This window comes from Zonotrichia leucophrys, chromosome 26 (genome assembly GCF_028769735.1).
Source record: "Zonotrichia leucophrys gambelii isolate GWCS_2022_RI chromosome 26, RI_Zleu_2.0, whole genome shotgun sequence".
Classification (NCBI taxonomy): domain Eukaryota; kingdom Metazoa; phylum Chordata; class Aves; order Passeriformes; family Passerellidae; genus Zonotrichia; species Zonotrichia leucophrys.
Window position 1 is genome coordinate 5,667,252 of NC_088195.1, and position 19,826 is coordinate 5,687,077.

At 48.1% G+C, this 19,826-nt stretch overlaps 1 protein-coding gene across 3 annotated transcripts in view; it reads left to right on the plus strand.

The window, feature by feature from the left end:
- Positions 1-1,970: 1,970 nt before the first annotated feature.
- The window catches only part of CACNA1S (calcium voltage-gated channel subunit alpha1 S), a 60,757-nt gene continuing 42,901 nt past the window's right edge, over positions 1,971-19,826 (plus strand). For all 3 annotated transcript variants that reach the window (XM_064732917.1, XM_064732919.1, XM_064732920.1), the window contains exons 1-6: positions 1,971-2,159; positions 6,917-7,022; positions 14,246-14,385; positions 15,360-15,493; positions 17,300-17,452; positions 18,633-18,838. In XM_064732917.1, coding sequence (XP_064588987.1) covers positions 1,999-2,159; positions 6,917-7,022; positions 14,246-14,385; positions 15,360-15,493; positions 17,300-17,452; positions 18,633-18,838 — 900 coding nt within the window. In that variant the 5' untranslated portion in view covers positions 1,971-1,998. The remainder of the gene's footprint in view (positions 2,160-6,916; positions 7,023-14,245; positions 14,386-15,359; positions 15,494-17,299; positions 17,453-18,632; positions 18,839-19,826) is intronic.

Consider the following 19,826-nt stretch of genomic DNA (forward strand, 5'->3'; position numbering starts at 1 on the left):
CTTCTAGGCTTTTTTCCTTTTAAAAGAGACAAAAGATAGTTTTGTCACTTCATCAACAGAAGGCTTGGCAGGGCTTGGCAGAACACAATCCAGCCTAGTGATGCCTCAAATTTTAGCTTTTCTATTTTCCAGATTTTGTGCTGCTTTAGTGTGTAAGTCTAGGCTTCATGTTAGGGGATGTTGAGCTCTTTCCACAGAAGAGGTAGACAAAACAATTCCTTCTCTAGCTGGGGATGCAAGGACAGCTGATCCAAATCTCAGGCCCAAGGGTATAAACAATGTGGGCTGAAGAGAGAAAAACAAGAAGGATGGGACTTCATGAGGTAAAGCTGTAACTGGACAATTAACTCCAATATGTAAATGAACCCAAACTTATAAAAGTTTGAGACCTCATGATCTGTCATCCATTTTGTGGCCACTTTGGGTTGTGCTGCCCAAGGTGGATCTATTTGAGACCTCTTAAAAAATCCCTACTTTATTCTTTAGGGATTCTCTGTTCTAGGTCAGCCTTCCCAAGGCATCACCAGGCTGGTTGGGTTCCTGCATCCCCAGACATCCTCCACACCCTGCATGCAGGACTTACCTCTGTAAGGCTGAGCAAGTGGTTGTTTAAGTGACCAGTGCCAGCCAAGGGTTTCCTCTGTGCCTCCAGAAAAGCAAGCCAATAGGAATGTGCCTTTTGTTTACAGAGTGATAAAATTATCTTTTGTCTCTTTAAAAAGGAAAAATGTCTAGAAGTTTGTTTCTTCAATTAGGTAAAAAGACACCTCGCAAGACTTTGGGGACTTCACCTCAAACTTAAGGATAACCAATTGGACAGGAGCTAAAAAGTCCTGCCTGAGCAATTTACTAGAAAAAGAAGAGAACAAAGAAAATAATCAATTTTGTGAGGTGTTTTACCAGGAGCAAGAACCTCTTGCACTCAGCTCAGTTTTTCTCTGTAAAGAGTTTTGTTATTTTACCTTTTATTAAAACTTTTCTGTTTCCAACACTACCACAGAAGCCATCCTGCTGATTTTATGCTTTCTAAGGCAGCTGAGCTATCTTGGGTGTGATATAGATCTCCAAGAGCTTATGAGACCTGTCTCGAGGAGACCATATATCACAAACCTGAGCACTTTTTGGGCTCACCATGATTCCCAGGAGCTCTGAGACTGGGGTGTCCTAAGTGAAACGGACCCAGCCTCAAAGGCCCTACAGCCCCAGTATCACACGGTCCAGGTGTGCACAGGTGAAATCCTGCAGTGGAGGGGCTGATGGGATGAGCAGGGAAACTTCCTTGGGAGTTGGCCAGAGCTGGCTTCTCCATCTCACCCTGCAGGATGTGATTTGGCAAATGCACATTGCCCTGGGCAGCCCGGCTGCTTCCTGGTGCAGGTGGGGACCTGGGGACGGAGCTAAACTGGAACACGGTACAGGTGGGACCAGGGGACAGAGCTGAGCTGGGCACAGAACTGAGCTGGGACAAGGTAAAGGTGGGGATATGGGGACAGAGCTGGCCTGGGACACGTTGCAGGTGGGGACCTGGGGATGGAGCAGACCTGGGACACAGCACAGTGACGACCTGGGGACAGAGCTGATCAGGGACACGGTGTAGGTGAGGACCTGGGGACAGAGCTGACCTGGGGACAGAGCTGAGCCTGGACACGGGTCCTCCTCTGTCAGAGACAGGGGCCAGCCCGGGCAGCCTGTCCCACCCCCAGCCCAGCCCGTGGCACGCCAAGCACTCACCCAGCTCCCCATGTGCTGGGTAAAGATGGAACAGCTGCAGGGGCCCTCAGGAGCTGGGACAGCACCCAGAGCCAGGATGGGATCTAAATTTAAACTCATGCTTTGTGTGTTTGTACATGCGAGTGCAGGCTCCAGCCCCCACTCCCCCAGCGCCTCCCCTGCTGCACGGAGGGGACAGAGCCAGAGGAGCTCCAGCTGGCTGGGACCTGGGGAAGGGGGGCTCCACTGCAGGGCAGGAGGGGAGCAGACAGCTAGGGGAGCAACACCATGGAGCCCTCTTCTCCCCAGGGTGATGTGAAGAAGAGGCAGCAGAAGGAGAAGTCCAAGAAGCCAGTACCACCCATAGCTCCTCGTCCACCCAGGGCTCTGTTCTGCCTCACCCTGGAGAACCCCCTGAGGAAGGCCTGCATCAGCATCGTGGAGTGGAAGTATCCTGTGGCTGCAGGGGCTGCCAGCAGTGTGTGTGTGTGTGCCTGTGAGCATGGTGGGCTGCTGGGGAGAGCCTGTTCCAGCTTGTGCTGTCTCATCAGGCAGCGAGGCACCCAGAGAGCCCTGCAGGATGCATGGCAAAGGCAGTGGCTGTGCTGGCTGGGGAAAGCTGGGCTGGGGAGTGGGTCAGGCCTTGGGTCAGGGACAGCCTGGGCCAAGGGACTGGGGGGAGTGAATGTGTTGTGTGTGTTGTGTGCTGGGAGCAATGGGGGACAGGCTGCTGAGAGGGGAGGGGGTTTGGTGTGGCAGGAGGGGGCACAGTGCCCATCCAGGGCTGGGGATGGGGTCAGGCCGGGGACAATGTGATACTCTGGAGGTTTGGGGGTGGTAGCAAGACGCTGGTGAGTTGTTTGGGATGGCTCTTTGTGTGTATCACAATCTGGTCCCACAGCTGTGCTCTGCCCGGGTGGGGGGCCTCCCCCAAATCCCTGTTGACTCCATTGTCCTCTCAGCCCCCTTTCCTGTCCCTCCCTGGTAGTGCTGTCACAGGTGAAGGCTTTTTGTGGGTGATACTATTCTGAGGGATAGTCCTTCTTTGTGCCTTTGGCTTAGAGTTGTAGTTTGGGTGTTGCTTTTTGACCTTTTCACTGGGGCACTGCAGCTCAGAAATACCAAGATGTCATGTTTCTGCCATGCATCCAGGAACTATCACTTTGTTCACCCATATTTTATGTAAAGAAAGAGAATGGGAAATTAATTATTTCAGTTTGATTTCAGCCAAACGTTTGGGCTGTAGCAAAAATTATGAACTGTGCAACAGAATCGAGTTCTTCCATCACATCTTTTCTCATTTTAGTTGCTGATCTTGATCTGAGTGCTCCTGGCTTTGGCAGGATGATCCCATCCCTGGCCAGGCTTCGCTCTGGGAGGAGGCTTGGTCACCTTAGGCTGGCTGTGTTGCTGTGGGGACACCAAAACCATGCCCAGAGATGCTGCTTTGTCCAAAGCCCTGTTGGCAGGCACGAGGGCATGCTCACAGCTCTGGTGCTGCTGGGGGTTGAGACCTCATTCCTTTACTGCAAGGGGACTCTCTGTCCTCCAGGAGTGGGAGCAGGGCCAAAATTGGGCAGTTCTCATTTTCTGTGCCTCTGGCAAGAGAAATGATGGCTCTGTGGGCACAGAAAGGAACTGTGCCTGTGTCCTAAACGGGCACTGAGAAAGGAGGAAACTAGTGTGAGTGCCTGAGTGGCAGGGGAGGTGTGGCATTCACACGCTCTGAACAGAGAGAGACATCATCCTCTCACAGGATTTTTCTGGAGAAACACAGAGAGAAAAAGAGAAAACAATTCTTATCTCTATTCTCTGCTCCTGTTGTTTTTACACATGTAAAATGTGTTAAGAAAATGGTTGACCTAAAGAGAATTAGTAATTAAATTCTACTAAAGATTATTTTATTTCCTTAACCAATTTAAAAAAACCCCTGTACCTGACTGTCTAGAGACAGTAACAAGATTTCCTTTAATACATATCTTTTATATAGTATAATATAATAAATATTATATATAATTATATCTTTTATATAATATAATATAATATAATATAATATAATATAATATAATATAATATTTTAATTAAACAATTATTCAACCTTCTAAATCAATAGAATTAAATACCAATCATTTCCTTACATCAGGGGCTCCCTAAATACTATAGGGAGGAGCTGGAAATAGGACTTACATCTTACAGCATGCTCAGACACATCCTTCCTGCTAGGCCAGCACGTGCCAGAGCAAGTGCGCAGCATAGGGAGGGTCTTCCCTACCTCAGTGCTCTGGAGAGGGACTGTCACCGTGACATTTTCTAAAAAATCCCTTTGCCAGGATTTCTTCTCCTGGGAAGATGAGAAGCCTCAGCTTCTCCATGTTTTTCTCCTCTGGAATGTGGTCTGGAGATTGTTTATGCAAATATGTGAATTGTTTTTAATTAATGGCCAATCACAGCCAGCTGTGTCAGACTCTCTGAGTCAGTCATGGATTTTTATTATTCATTCTTGTCTAGCCTTCTGATGTATCCTTTCTCTTTCTTTAGTATAGTATAGTATAGTATAGTATAATATAGTATAATAGAATATAGTATAATAGAATACAGTATAATAGAATATAGTATAATATTATGTTATGTTACGTTATATAATATTCAGCCTTCTGAGTCAAATTCTCCTCTCTCACCTCATCCTGAGGACCTCACAACACACAGAGTGGGTGCCCCCCAGCAGGGCGGCATGTGCAGGTGGCTCTGACCTGTGCAGGACAAACGATCCAGGGAATCAGGTTTCTGCAGTGCCTGCCTGTATTTATACCCAGCTGCACCTGGCTGCCCTCACTCAGGGCTCAGGGTATGTGACAGGGTCGGGTCGTTCCAGTTCCTCTGCGTTATTATGGTCTGCAGGGCCATGCAGGCTGCCAAGGGGAGATTAGCTGTGGCTCTCTGGTGTGCGGGTACCTGGGTGTGGTATTTTCTGGGACCCCGTTGTTGGAAGGAATGATGCATCTGATTCCATGTTCTTAGAAGGCTAATTTATTGTTTTATGATACTATCTTATACAAAAGAATACTAAACTATACTAAAGCATACAGAAATTATACAGACAGAAGGCTAAGAAGATAATAATGAAAAACTTGTGACTCTCTTCAGAGTCTGACACAGCTTGGCCCCAGTTTCCCAATGAGTCAAAACAATTCACAGAAGAAACCAATCTCCAACCACATTCCAAAGTAGCAAAACACAGGAGAAGCAAATGAGATAATATTGCTTTCCTTTTTCTCTGGGGCTTCTCAGCTTCCCACGAGAGAAATCCTGGGCAAAGGGATTTTTCCAGAAAATCTGACTGCCACACCTGGGCTGTTGATTCTGTGTGGCAGTATGGGTTCCTGTTCCCTGGGCACATCACTGCTGTGTGGCTGCTGCTGTCAGAGCACAAAGCTGAGCCACAGGGGTGGGCTGGGGTCTTTCTCAAGCAGTTGAAGGGTGGGGGAGCATCACTCCACTCAGCCCAGGTTGGGTGAAAGGCTGACTTGAGGCAGAGGGTGTTTTGTGCTGAAATTTGCTCACATCTCAAGAAGTATGTTTATTAGAATGAGGGAATTGAATGTTCTGCAGCTCACTGGGTGTTGTGTGCAAGGCAGTCCAACAGCCTGATGGTTGTTGGGATGTGTCTCACTTTGTGACACCACCCTGGTATTTCAGGTCATTCTGTAGCCAGGAGAACCTCAAGGCAGATGGGGGAGGATTCTGGTAACCCTGGAGGACCACAAGGCTGAAAGACACAGAGGCCTAATTCCTGCTGCAAGGCAGATTTGGGGACCCCTGGATGCTGTGTGGTGGGAGCATGCTGGACAGAAAGAAGTCAGATTGCAAGACAAGGAGATGAGGAGGATGCTGAGGCTCTGTGGCAGGAGGCAGAGACACTGTCCCCAGTTATCCACACGTCTGGTTTTGGTTCCCACTGCATTTCTGCCTCATAACTGTGCCAGAATCACAGGCAGCCAGTGGATTTCAGCTCCAGTTACAGGAGCTCCAGTGGAGGTCACCCTTCAAGGAGGGCTTGTCTTACCCTGCCCAAGCAGGCAGGGAAGCTCCAGGCCCTGGGCTCTGCCTCATTACTTGGACACAAAGGGGAACAGCTTTCCCAGCTGAGTTCAGTTTTTAAAGTGTCATCAGGCTGATGGATAGAAAGGTTCAGAAAAGGAAACAAAGCCTGTGATGGGCACAGGACACACTGACAGCACTCAGGCTGCTGTGGAGAGCATGGTGTCCCTTGGTCTGTAATCCTGGGCTGCACAGTGGTGTGGCCACCAGAGCCCAAGGCAGCCCTCAGGGGAGAATGCTGGGGGAAACAGAGAGTGGGGATCCTTCTTTCTTTCTTGGTTTCTATGGTAGAAAATTCTTTCAGGGGTAAACATGGGTCCTCTTATCAAACTTCCCTCTGGCTCACAGGAGTCACTGTGAAACCTCTTCCACAGGTTCAGTGCCTACATTCTGCAAAAGGCTCCTGGTCCTTCGGGGTGGTTCACTGAAGGATCAGGAGGGGAAAACTTCCAGCTCTCCGTTCCCTTTGTCCTGTGGCAAAGCCAACCCCAGTGTCCTGCAGCCCTGAGGATGTGCTGAGGCTGAACTCTGGCTGCTCTCTCTGTGCTCTGCCCCCATGGTGGAGTTGGTTCTCCATTGAAAGTGGGCAGGCATCACCTTCAATACTTGTTTTGGGTTTGCTGAAGGCTATGTTTTTGGTAAACAGTCGGGCCTTGATGGGTTTGCCTAGTTCCTTTTACAGGTTTTAATCTTTCTTAATGGACGCTCCTCTGTCGGGTTAACAAGATATTTGATACTCTGCTTGTTTGATTTGTTGTATATTGGTGATTTGTTAATAATGTACAGATGTAAGCTTGCTTCATAGAGGGAGGACCCTGGTTACTCATTCTAGCATTAATTCTCCTATTTAAATGTAGGTTAGCCTGTTAATGGGGAGGGAGTCATAAAGTTCTTATATTTTTGTAGTGTAGAGCTCTAACACACTCTTTGTTGATGGCTGCTTGAGGCCCACAGTGTAATTGGGAAATCAAGATTTATCTGCTCGTAGAGATTGTATTCATTTTTAAAAGAGCTGTACCCCCTTTAAATAACCCTAAATACAACAGGACAGGGGTGGGGTTATTCTGCTTTTTCTTTCCTGTCTGCACTCCTTAACACTTCCTCTTAGACCCTTCGAGATCATCATCCTCCTCACCATCTTTGCCAACTGTGTTGCTCTGGCCATCTACCTGCCCATGCCCGAGGATGACACCAACATTGCCAACTCCAGCCTGGTAAGGTGCCCCTGGAGCCCTTCCTGCAGCCCTGAGGGCTCTCTGGGGCTGGTGGCTTGGGGTGACACGGCTGCAAGGTGGCACGAGCTGCTCTGGGGCCATCTGCTGCCCCAGGGGGACTCAGGCAGTGCTGGTCCAGCCAAAGCTGCTGCAGTCAATGGCAGGCAGGGGTGGGGAGAAGCGACTGCAAAATGGGTTTTCAGAGGGGCTGAAAGCACCTCTGGGTCGAGATCAAATGCAGCAGGTTGTGTGTGGAGTAGACATGAAGGAAGAATTGATGCTAATGAAAGAAAAAATTTCCTGACTTTTTTTATCACAATTTCAAAAAGAAACATCCTGTTCCAGAAAGGCTCAAGTGGTTTGTTGCAGCATTTTGGAATAAATTTTTCTGACCTTTCCTTTCAAAACTCTATTTTAATTTTGTTATCTTTTATTTAAGAGGGGAAAAACGCTGCTTCTGCTAGCCAGAAAGGTTACTCCTTTCCAATCATTATTCCATATTCTTCCACAGTTGCTCCAGTTTTCCTGGAATATGATGTTTTGATGTGTCCCAGATCAACAATTTACACTATTTTTAGATTGCCACACCTTTCTGCTCTTCAGATCCCTGCTGTGATTCAATCCACATTGATTTCCATTGAGAGACTGAGTATAATGACTGAATTAAGACATCTAAATCCCCCTTTTAATGAAATGGGGTTCCAGGACTCTTCAGGGTGAGGAGGGTTAGGTCCTGGGGTGTTCCTTCAGCCTCCTGGCTGGTCTGACCAGCCTCCCTGACCCCTTGGGCTGGTTTGGGGGCACAACAGCTCTGGGAGGTGCAGTTACCCCAGGGGAGAGGAAAAAGGGGCAAAGCAGGGCTGACCATGGGGACAGAGGGGATGGAAATTCCCTCTGGGAGAGGGCTTGGGATGAGGCTGAGCCCTGTGGGGCAGAGCTGGGGCAAGCCCAGGTGTGTGTGGGGATAAGAGGTGTGTGGGTGATCAGAGGGGCTGATGCTGCCCCAGAAGCTTTCCCATGAGCAAGGACCAAGTGATGTAAATTCATTGCATAAATGAAATTCCATCTATTTTTATTTCTTGTATATTGGATTATTTATGCTATACCCTACTGAGGGATGTTTCAGCCTCTTGCCACAGCAATAGGTGTCAAGAGCCAGGTAGCCCCAGGCTGCTGCTCTTTCATTCCTGCTTGCTGTCCCTTTGTCACCAGGTTCTGGTGGCTCTGTAGGAGCAAAGCCAGCTGAGAATTTAGCCAGGCACCATCACCAGGGGCATCAGGCTATGCTCAGCATAGGCCTGCTGCTGGAACCCTGGATGATGAGAATTTCAGACTTTCTGTGCTAACAGGCACTGACCCCCAAGAGAACACTGCATTGACCTGAGGCCGTGGAGAAGCTTCCAAAATGGAATGATAGAACTGGGATGGTGGGTGTGGAGTTTGAATAGAAGTGTGTGATATCACAGGGTGGGAAACGTAGAGTTTAAGGTTTTAGAATATAGTAATATAGATAAAGCAAGATGGAGGTTTTAGGGCTAAAAGATAAAATTCTAAGGCATCACAAGGAGAGTCTCAGGAGGGGAGGATTCCTAGGAGAGCCCTGCTGCCACTGCCTTCCTGCAAGACTGGAAAACTGCAGAGCAGCCACACTGAGTTTCCAGGCAGGGAAGAGTTGCAGTCAGAGTCTACACTAGGTAAACTTAGAATTAGTCTCATGAAAGCTTGGTTAATCAGAACTCATTTATGGAGGGGTGAAAAAATGAAATACCATAAAAATGAAAATAATGAAATAACTATAACCGCTGAAAATAATGAAATAACCATAACCATTGAAAATAATGAAATAATCATAACCGTATTATTTTCTAAGAATCCATTTTGCTCTGTCCTGGTAGAAGTACAGTTGTTTCATTTTAACACATTTCATTATTACTCTTTCTATATTAGATTTCTTTTGATCCAGAAGGGTTTTTAAAATCCTGTTTGTATCTGATTTTGTCTTTTTCTAATGGAATCACAACATTTTCTTCAACCCTGATGAAATTATTTTGACTTTTCAACTTGTTCAATAATTCACAGCATTTATTTTCACTTTTACTTGAGTTTCCAGAGTTTCAAATCCCACTGTTTTTCACTGGCAACGTTACTCCAGGAGCAAGCAAATTCAGAATGTGTTTAACAAGGCAGGTTATTCACAGGGATTCACCCAAAAAAATACAGATGGCTGTGTGTGACCTGGCTGCCCAACCTCTGTTTGTGAGCAGTGAGGAAATAAAGTCAAATTTAGAGTACAGTTCATCTCCCAGGGCAGCTGAGCCATTTCTGCAGCTCCAGTGGGTGGTGTTTGACATGCTGCACACACTGAAATACCTACTTTTCATAGAAGCATAGAATTGTAACATGATTTGGGTGAGGAGGCTCATTCTACCCCCTCTCATGGCCAGGGACATCTTCCTAATATTTAAATGTACTTTTTGTCAATTTAAAGCCAACTGTCTTTTCAGTTTTAGTGGGACTCAAGGGTGACAGCTTGGAGGGAGCCCACCCTGTCAGACCACCCAAAAGCAGCTGTCCTCAGCCCTATGGGCTTTTTAGGAATTTCAGGTAGGACATGGAAGTCCTAGGGAATGGGGGACAGAGCTGGAGCTCAAACTGTCAAGAAGAGAATTTAAGTAGCACAGATGTGCTACTTATTTAAGTATTTAATTTAAGTAGCCCTGTGTGCAGGCACACTGCTGGTGTCACACACTGAGGTACTTTTGGGGTCCCCTGTGGTGGGAAGGAAATGATGAATCTGATTCCATGTTCTTAGAAGGCTAATTTTTATTTTATGTGCTTATATTATATTAAAGAATGCTATACTACAACTATACTAAAGAATAGAAAAATGAGGCTTACAGAAGGCTTGACAAGATACTAATTAAAACTTGTGACTGCTTCCAGAGTCCCAACACAGCTGATGGTGATTGGTCATTAAGTAAAAACAATTTACATGAAACCAATCAAACAACAATCTGTTGGATAAACAATCTCTAACCACATTCCAAAGCAGCAAAACACAGCAGAAGCAATCAGATCATTATTGTTTTCATTTTTCTCTGAGGCTTCTCAGCTTCCCAGGAGAAGAAATCCTGGCAAAAGGATTTTTCCAGAGAATATGACAGTGGCACACATAATGGCTTCAGGGATTTTAGGTAGCATGAATGTTTGATGGCAAAGAATGTTCTTCTGAAAACCCCATTTTGGGTTGTATCTCAGCCCGGGGTCGGGGAATTTGTGTGTTTCCAAAGCCTCAGGTACAATTCAGTAACAGGAATGTGGGTGTGTGATGCAGTTGTAGGGAGTCCCAGCTGTAATTACCTGTAATTAGCTGTGAGTGCAGTGAGATGTCTGTCACCCAGGGCTGTGCTATCTCAGGAGCACTTCAGCAGCTGTTTTTGGGCAGCTGAGTGCTGTCCCACAGTCCCTGAGCAGGGTTTGCTGTCCATTGCTGGTTTTCAGGAGTTACTGGGCTTTGTGCCTGGAGCTTGGCATGGAGCAGAGTCGTGAGTGCATGTGGCTTTCCTAGAGCTTGGGGTCACCCTGGATCTCCTGAAGTCTTCCAGGAGCTGTGGCAAAGGGCAACACTCCTGCATATCTGCATGCACAGACTCGATAAAACTGCAGAAACTGCTTCTGCTCTGGTACTGGCACCTGGAAAAGTGCACATGCAGCTGTGTGAGATAACCCTGCCTCCCTGTCTTGGTTTGAAAAGCCAGGTGTCTGCTAAGGAAGGCAGGAGCCTTCCTTGAAATGGAAAATGCAAACCACTCCCCTCTGAATTATTATAATTTTGAAATTAAGAGGCTCTTAGGCAAAGATATGGGAATAGGAATAACAGTTCTTTAATAGGAAAATTAAAAATACAAATCTAATAGTACAAAAAAGAAAATTAAGCACTCCCAGAGTGAGAACAGTCCCTGCCCCGCTGTGTGTCAGGGAGGTGTCCCAGCCCCATCCCATGGGGGCTCAGCCCTCCTGCAGTGCCAGCTGTGGCTCTGCTGCAGCAGGGATCCTGCACAAGGGGGGAGTTTTCCTCTGCAGCTCCAGGGCTGCTGGAGATGGGCCTGGGCTCCCTCTGGCCATGCAGGGCAGCAGAAAGCTGCTCCTCTGGCAATGCAGGGGGCAAAGGCTGCTGTGCTGTGCCAGGCTCAGATTGGATCCAGGTAGGAATGCTTGGCTCCTCCCCTGGGCGGAGCATCTCCCCATGGGATGGTGGGATTGGATCAGCCCTGCAGGGACACTCAGTGGCCATGGACAGCAGATTATTAATAATTAATGGCCCATTGACAGAAGAGATCTCCTGGAGGGAGGGTTGGCTGTGGGAGAGATAAAGAAAAAACTGTCCCATGAACAGCAGAGAACTGCCTCATCTCTGACAGATGGTGATAGAATTCCCACCTCCAGCTACATCTTGCACCCTAAGACAGGGGCCTATAAGAAAGATTTAGACAAACTTTTTAACTGGGTCTGTTGCAGTAGGACAAAGGGTGATGGTTTTAAACTGAAGGAGGGTAGATTTCGATTAGTTATTAAAAAAATAAAATTATACAATGATGGTGTTGAGGTCCTGGCACAGGTTGCCCACAGAAGTTGGGAATTTGCTGTTATGTCCTTCCCAGGCAGGGGGCAGGGAGCTGCCTTCTGCCTCTTCCTTGGCCCAGGTTTGAACCTTGCTGCTCCTCACTGGCTGCACCCAATACCCTTGAAGCAGCACTGTCATGTGCTGTGGGCATCTCAAAGGGTCCTCTGGGGAACAGCAATTTACCTTTTGATTCAGGGCATGGGTTTTCAGAGGAAAATCCCTTCTAGTGAGAGACTGTGTCTGTTCTGCTGGAAAATTAGGGCATGGAATTGACTTTTGCTGTGCTGGATCCTGACATCAGCCTCAGCAGCTGCATCCTGCTCCAGGCTGGGCCCTGACACTCACCAGCCCCAGCACTGCAGGGCTGCTGCAGCTTGCAGTGGGCTTTTCTGTTTTCCCTCTGCAGCTGGGGAGACACTCCCTCACACCAGTGGCTGCTGGCATGGCTCTGCAGCCCCTCCATGCCTGAAATGATCCTCATGGCAGTTGTGTTTGCATGGGATTGCAAGCACAGGCTTTGGGGGACAGTCTGGGGGGCATTTGTCCCCTCAGGGTGGGAGGTGAGCAGTGTTAAGTTGCTGTTGCTGAAACCTTGAAGACAGAGGCAATGCCAGGATCTCTGCTCTTACCCTGGCTGCCCTCAGATCCAACAAGAAATGGCATTGTGTGGGTGACAGTCATGTGGGGACACAGCACAGTCACTGCTTTTGGAGATGTTAATTGAGCCAGCAATGCTTCTCTCTTGAGCTCTAGCCCTGGCTTTGTAAAAGGAGAGGATTTTCCATTTGGCAGGGCACGGGGACCCCTCAGAGCACTGCAGTATTTCCCAGTGAAGATCCACTCCCAGTTTGGTCTCAGAGAGAGGTTTCTTCCTTTCCGAGGGCAATTCCCTGGAGATTCTGAGCAGTGATGCTCCTTGTCCTTCAGGGGGTATAAGCTGAGGAGAGGGACCAGGAAACACCAGAAATATCAATATCCCTCTCCACCTGGCTGCTCCAGGAGGGTTTTAGTCTGGAAGGGACACTGTCAGCAAGGGCAGCGATGGCAGTGACGGGCAGAGCCAGCTGGGCACAGGCAGCTCTGGGCTGTGCTCCAGGGACAGATGAGCTGCCCTGGCCCAGCGGCTGCAGGGCTGTGCCAAGGCCCTGCCATGGGTGCCAGGTCCTGCCTGCGAGGGGGTGCAGCCCCTCTGCCAGTGAGCCCCAGACCCATTTCTAGCTGGTCACTGTGAAATACAAAGCTGTGTTTGGTGTCAGGTACACACAGGCAATGTGTGTATTTGTGATTGTGATATGTGTGGAGACCGACCATGGGGCAGTTATAAAGATGAATTCTAATAATAACTGAGGAAAGTAAAGCATGGAAGAAGGCCTTGGAACCCATCCTTTGTTCACAATTAACCTTAGTTGATTTAGGAGCATTTGAATTAAAGCGTTAAGGATGTTGCTCTTTGCTTGTGGTTAAGCCTTAAAAAGTTCTGCAATACCAATATTTTGAAGTATAATTTTAGAATATTGCTTGTATCCTTGAAACTATAGCTCTGGAATATATATAAAGGAAACATGCTTATCTCACTCCTTAATAAAGCAGAGAAAAACAGCTTGAGAAAGGAAGATGAACATCAACTCAAGGATTTATGGTTATGACCAAGGGAAGCTGGACATCACTGTTATGAGATTTATAGTCCTTGCAATTAAAAGGTGGACCCACATCTGGGGAGCTGGACCCCAGCAGATGGGATTCTTCTTCCTTCTTTCAGAAACCAGACCAGCACCATCTGGGGATGCTCCTTTTGGGTTACATCCTGAGAAAAACTAAATCACAATAGTGTATAGAATTGTGACATAAAAATTGGGAATAGAAACTGCTGATCAGTAAAACTTGGGAATAGAAACTGCTGAGAAAGCTGATGAGTACCCCTATAAACACCTGTAAGCCTCGACTATGTGTGTGCAGTTGGAGGAAAAACTTCCCCCACTGTACCCAGCGCTGTATTGCTCATACTTTACCATATTAATTAATAAATTGATTGCTGCTTGAATATTGGCCTAGTCAAGCTTCTTATTCATAACATAACTTTGCCAGGCAAATGTCTGGCATTAAGCAGGAGTCCTTGAGCCCTGGGAGCTTCCTTATCATCCCAGGCAAAAGGAGAGCCATGGTGACTCCGTGGGGACTCCAGGACACACAGACCCTGTGAGCCCTCAGCTGGAGAGGATGAGGAGGTGTCAGTGCTGCCTGTAGGAGGAAGGCTGTGTGGGGAAATGAGGATGAGCAGCAGGAGGAGAGCCAGAGAGGAGCAATGCCCTGGGCCTGGCACCTTCAGGTGGCTTTGCTGGAGCAGTTTGGAGGAACCAAAGCCTCAAGGTCCTGGCAGGGGACATTAAAGGGCTGGGGGGGGTCATGCTGCAGGCCAGAGAGTGGCAGTGGTGGCTCAGCATGCCACCCTTGTCCCCAGGGTCCCCTTAGTGTGTGTAGGGGTGGCAGCAGAGGCTGCTGCAGAGTCACTGGTGAGGATGACAGGATGAGGATGTCACCAGGGGAGGTGACAGTGTGTTCTAATGGAGCATTCTCTCCTGCTTGCCTTTGCAATCCCCAGGAGAAGATTGAATATGCCTTCCTCATCTTCTTTGCCATCGAGGCCATGCTGAAGATCATTGCCTACGGCTTCCTCTTCCACACGGACGCCTATCTCCGGAACGGCTGGAACGTGCTTGACTTCTCCATTGTGACCCTAGGGTAAGGGAAAATGGGGAGGCTGCTGCTGTTCAGCTGCTGCCAGGCCTCTTTCACAAACAGTTTTGATTGCCATGTGTTTGGGGACACCTTCTTGACTAAGTTCATGGGCCCCCTGTTCCTGCTCTGACATTCCCTGGGATCGTCTCTGTTAGGAAAATTAATCTACAAACACCAGAGGTTTATGTCTAAAAGGAGACAGAGGAGTCCTTTGGCTTTATTCGAATAAAGGGAGAGGCCATGGGGCATTGCTCTGGGGTCTTCACATTTTTGGAGGACGCAGACTCCTTTTTATCCCAATTTCCCAGCTGCATTTCCCTTCTCTCTTTCCCCATTGGCTCAGGTACTTGAGAGGTACAAACTTCCCATAACACCTGATACCAAAGATTTCCCAAAGATCTCCCTCTAATGCATAACCCTCCCTTTTAATTTTTAATTCTTACGGAATTTAGAGGTTTGTCTTCCCCAATGTTTCTTTAATCTCTCAATTTCTAATTTTGTTTATCAGCAAACCTAAAGTTTATTTGTAAAAGCAAATATCTTTTTCCATTCATCAATCAGTGGAATCCTTCCCGTGGTTTCTTTTATCTCCCAGTGCTGGTTTTATCTACCAGCAGACCCACAGCTTGTTTGCAAAGACAAATCTGCTATTCCTCTCTCTAACTTCGATTTCTTCCTGTCTAGACTCCTTTGTGCCCCGTAGGTCTCCTTGCCCTGGGGAAAGGGGGTGGTGTGGGGTCCTCCAGGGTTTGCACATGGGGTGGGAGCTCCCTGGCTGTCAGCAGTGGAGCTGGCCTTGCCAAGAGCTGCCCCTGGGCGAGGCTGAGCACGGCCAGCAGTGCTGACCTTGCTTTGCTGCCCGCAGAGCTCTGACTCTTAGCTCCGATTTCTCACTCTCCATTCTCACTCCCTTCTCTTTTTCCTTGTCCTTCCTCCTTCTCCTCCTCCCTCCCCTCCCTGTGCCCTGGCTCTTTCAGGCTCATCACCATGACCCTGGAGCAGGTCAATCTGAAGCAGGCAGGGCCCTCGGGGGGCAAAGGCGGCTTTGACGTGAAGGCGCTGCGAGCGTTCCGCGTGCTGAGACCCCTGCGCCTGGTGTCCGGAGTGCCAAGTGGGTGCCAGGCCCTGCTGCCACCCAGGGCTGGGCTGGACGGACCCTCTGGGCCTGGCCAGGCTGGGGGGACATGGGACAGGCTCCTTGGTGTGGCTGGATTCAGCCCAGCCACGAGGAAGGTGTAGAGGAGAAACGGGCTCTTGCTTGTTCCTGCAGCTGGTGGTTGGAATTTGCAGGCAACCCCAGCAAAGGAAGAGATGAGAATCTTGACTCCATGCTTCAGAAGGCTGATTTATTATTTTATGACAATATATTATATTAATCATATCATATAAAAAATGCTATACTAAAACTATACTAAAGAAAGGAGACATCAGAAAGCTAGAAAGGAATGAATAATTAAATCTTGTGACTGACCAGACTCCCAACACAGCTGGGGAGTCCAGCCACAAGGAAGGTGTAGAGGAAGCACGAGCTCTTGCTTGTTCCTGCATTCCTGGTGGTTGGAATTTGCAGGCAACCCTGACAAGTGAAGAGATGAGAATCTTGACTCCATGTTTCAGAAGGCTGATTTATTATTTTATGATATGATATGATATATGATATTATATTATATTACATTACATTACATTATATTATATTACGTTATGTTACATCATATCATATAATATCATATCACAACGTATCATAAATGCTATACTAAAACTATACTAAAGAAAAAGAAAGGAGACATCAGAAAGCTAGAAAGGAATGAATAATTAAATTTTGTGACTGACCAGAGTCCCTACACAGCTGGATCTGTGATTGGTCATCATGTATAAAACAATTCACATGGAACCAATCAAAGATGCACCTGTTGGTAAACCATCTCCAGACCACATTCCAAGCAATCAGATAATTTTTGTTTATATTTCATTTCTGAGGCCTCTCAGCTTCTCAGGAGAAAAATCCTAGCGAAAGGGTTTTCATAAAATTTGTCAGTGACAGTTGTGAGCCCTGGGGAGCTGCAGGGTGGCACACACCTGGCTGCCTCTGTGGCTCAGTGGCATTACCTTGGGGTGGCCAGGATCTCGCTCCAGTATCTCAGAGCAGGGATCTTCTTCTGTAACTCATGTGAATACAGCCAGGATGAGGGCACCAGAACAAGGGAGCAGCATGAAGCAGCCTTCAGCACTGCCTGGCTCTGTTCTGCCCTTCCACGTGCTTTCCTGGTGGGTAGAAGTGAAATAGGGGTCTCCTCGAGCCAGGTCTCATAAGCTCTTGGAGCTTATATTATACCCAAGATATATATTATACCCAAGAGCTCTATATTATACCCAAGATAGCTCAGCTACCTTAGAAGGCATAAAATCAGCAGGATGGCTTCTGTGGTAGTGCTGGAAACAGAAAAGTTTTAATAAAAGGCAAAATAACAACACTCTTTACAGAGAAAAACTGAGCCAGGTGCAAGAAGTTCTTGCTCCTGGTAAAACACCTCACAAAAGCAATTAGTTTCTTTGTTCTCTTCTTTTTCTAGTAAATTGCTTAGGAGGGACTTTTTGGCTCCTGTCCAATTGGCCATCCTTAAGTTTGAGGTGAAGTCCCCCAGGTCCTATGAGGTGTCTTTTTTGCTAATTGAGGAGAGAAAGTTCTGGGCTTTTTTTCCTTTTTAAAGAGACAAAGGATAATTTTGTCACTCTGCCAACAAGGAGCACATTCCTACATGGAATAAAGGATTGCCTCCTTCAGATATCTCAGTCTTGCCCATGCCCCTCTTCCCTTGGCAAGGGGCATTTCAAAGGCTGCTTGTTGGTGGGCTGGCAGGGATACAAGGCACACCTAACAATGTTTAGGTTGACCTGCTCTCCTTTCATATTTGTGCAGGCCTTCAGGTCGTCCTGAACTCCATCATCAAGGCCATGGTGCCCCTGCTGCACATCGCCCTGCTGGTGCTCTTCATGATCATCATCTACGCCATCGTGGGCCAGGAGCTCTTCAAGGGCAGGATGCACAAGACCTGCTACTACCTCGGGACAGGTGGAGCTGTGCTGGGGAGGGCAGCAGGGCTGTCTCTGTGTGCTGCTGGGGGACCTCAGGGACTCTGTGTTCGGCAGAAAGTGTGCTCTGGCCAGCATCAGGCCTGGGAGTGTGGCTGAGGGGTGCTGGAAACAGGACCCAGCTGGGTGTGAGGGGTGCTGAAAGGGCCCTTTAACTGGTTTGAGCTGTGCAAGAAAAAAGCCTGGAAAAGTTATGTTCTTTTCCCTCTCTCATTCTTCACCCCTTTTTTTTGTTGATTTTGCATGCTTGGACGCACTGATCTGTGAGTTATTTTTATGTTAGTGTCCATGGATTTCTGAGGTTTTAGCCCAGCTCCCAACACATCAATCTTTTCCCTGAGGCACAAACCGCTGTGAGCAAGCCCAGCCCTGGAGCACATGGGCTGTGGTGCCTTCTGCCTGCACACAGAGCAGATGGAGCTGAGCAGGTCTCGGGTTTGTTTGTTGCTGAAATGGCTCCTGAGGTATTAAAAAGTCTTTTTTCTTAGCCCCACGCTCGAAGAAGAAGTCGGGATTCCTAGGCTCTGGTTTTCAAGGTTGTTTATTTTCTCTTATCTATTCAATTCTTTTTCTGACCTGCTGAGATCTGTCCAGATCTGAGGACAGATCTGTCCAGCAGGTTGGGTTGTGGCACAGTCCCTGCTCTTGGGGTGGTATTATCTTTTTATACTAAAAGCTACGTGTACTTTATTTACCATAATTTTCCAATACCCATCACCTATGTTAGACAGTGAGCTTCTATCTTAAACCAATGTGAAAGTGTCACCATCCCAGCAGAAGATGAAGGACAAGAAGAAGAAGGAGAAAGACAGGATACACCCAGATTCCTCCATCTTGCTTCTTGAACCATTCTAAATCCCCAAAATTCTACTTTTTCACCTGTGATAAATTCACTATCATTCTATTCAAACCTTTGTGGCTTGTAACTCTTCACACAAAGTTGTGTGGGTTAAAATGGGTTAAAATCGGTTAAAATGGAAGGCACAGGTGTTTTTGACTCTGTGTCAAAGTCTCTGAGCTTCTGGGCAGTGTCTCGAGTCATCCAGGGCAGCCAGAGGAATGTCCTGGGTTCTGACACAGAGGAGCAGTTTGGAGGAGGATAAAGTGTGGCTGCTGTGTTCGGCCTGACCTGCATCTCACCCTATGTCTTTTCTCCCCAGACGTGATTGCCACGGTGGGCTCGGAGAAGCCAGCCCCGTGCACCAACTCGGGCCATGGGCGGCACTGCAGCATCAACGGCAGCGAGTGCCGCGGCGGCTGGCCCGGGCCCAACCACGGCATCACCCACTTCGACAACTTCGGCTTCGCCATGCTCACCGTCTACCAGTGCATCACCATGGAGGGCTGGACCGAGGTCCTCTACTGGGTACGTGTGGGCTTGGAAACACAGGGTCTGCTAAAGAGGGCAGGAGCCTTCCTTGAAATGGAAAATGTAAACCCCTCCCTCTGAATTATTATAATTTTGAAATTAAGGGGCTCTCAGGTAAAGATATGGGAATAGCAATAACAGTTCTGTACTAGGAAAACTAAACATACAAATATAATAGTACAAAAAAACCACCAAAACCACTGCCAGAGTCAGACCATGCCCTGCCCCCTGTGTGTCAGGGTGGTGTCCCAGCCCCATCCCATGGGGGCTCAGCCCTCCTGCAGTGCCAGCTGTGGCTCTGCTGCAGCAGGGATCCTGCACAAGGGGGGAGTTTTCCTCTGCAGCTCCAGGGCTGCTGCAGATGGGCCTGGGCTCCCTCTGGCCATGCAGGGCAGCAGAAAGCTGCTCCTCTGGCAATGCAGGGGGCAAAGGCTGCTGTGCTGTGCCAGGCTCAGATTGGATCCAGGTAGGAATGCTTGGCTCCTGCCCTGGGCGGAGCATCTGCCCATGGGATGGTGGGATTGGATCAGCCCTGCAGGGACACTCAGTGGCCATGGACAGCAGAGATCTCCTGGAGGGAGGGTTGGCTGTGGGAGAGATAAAGAAAACTGTCCCATGAACAGCAGAGAACTGCTCCAGCTCTGACAGATGGTGATAGAACACACACCCTCAATTCCAACCTAAGACAACAGGAGATTGCTCCAGCTCCCACCCTGTGAAGAGGTGTGGGCCAGGCACAGCAATGACTGGTAGATGCTCCTCCAGCACAAACCATGTTTTGCAGTCCTTGGGAGACAGTCATGCTGAAGCTTAAGCTTGGGGCTGATATTTTAATCTGCTCCCAAAATGTTTTGGTCTGGATGCAAGCCAGAGACAGAGTTCTAACCAGCCAGGGCTTGGAGCCAGGTTTATGTGCCACCATCCCAAGCACTCTTTTGGAGGGGACAAAGACCCCACAGACTGTTCAGGGGCTCTAAGGGAAACA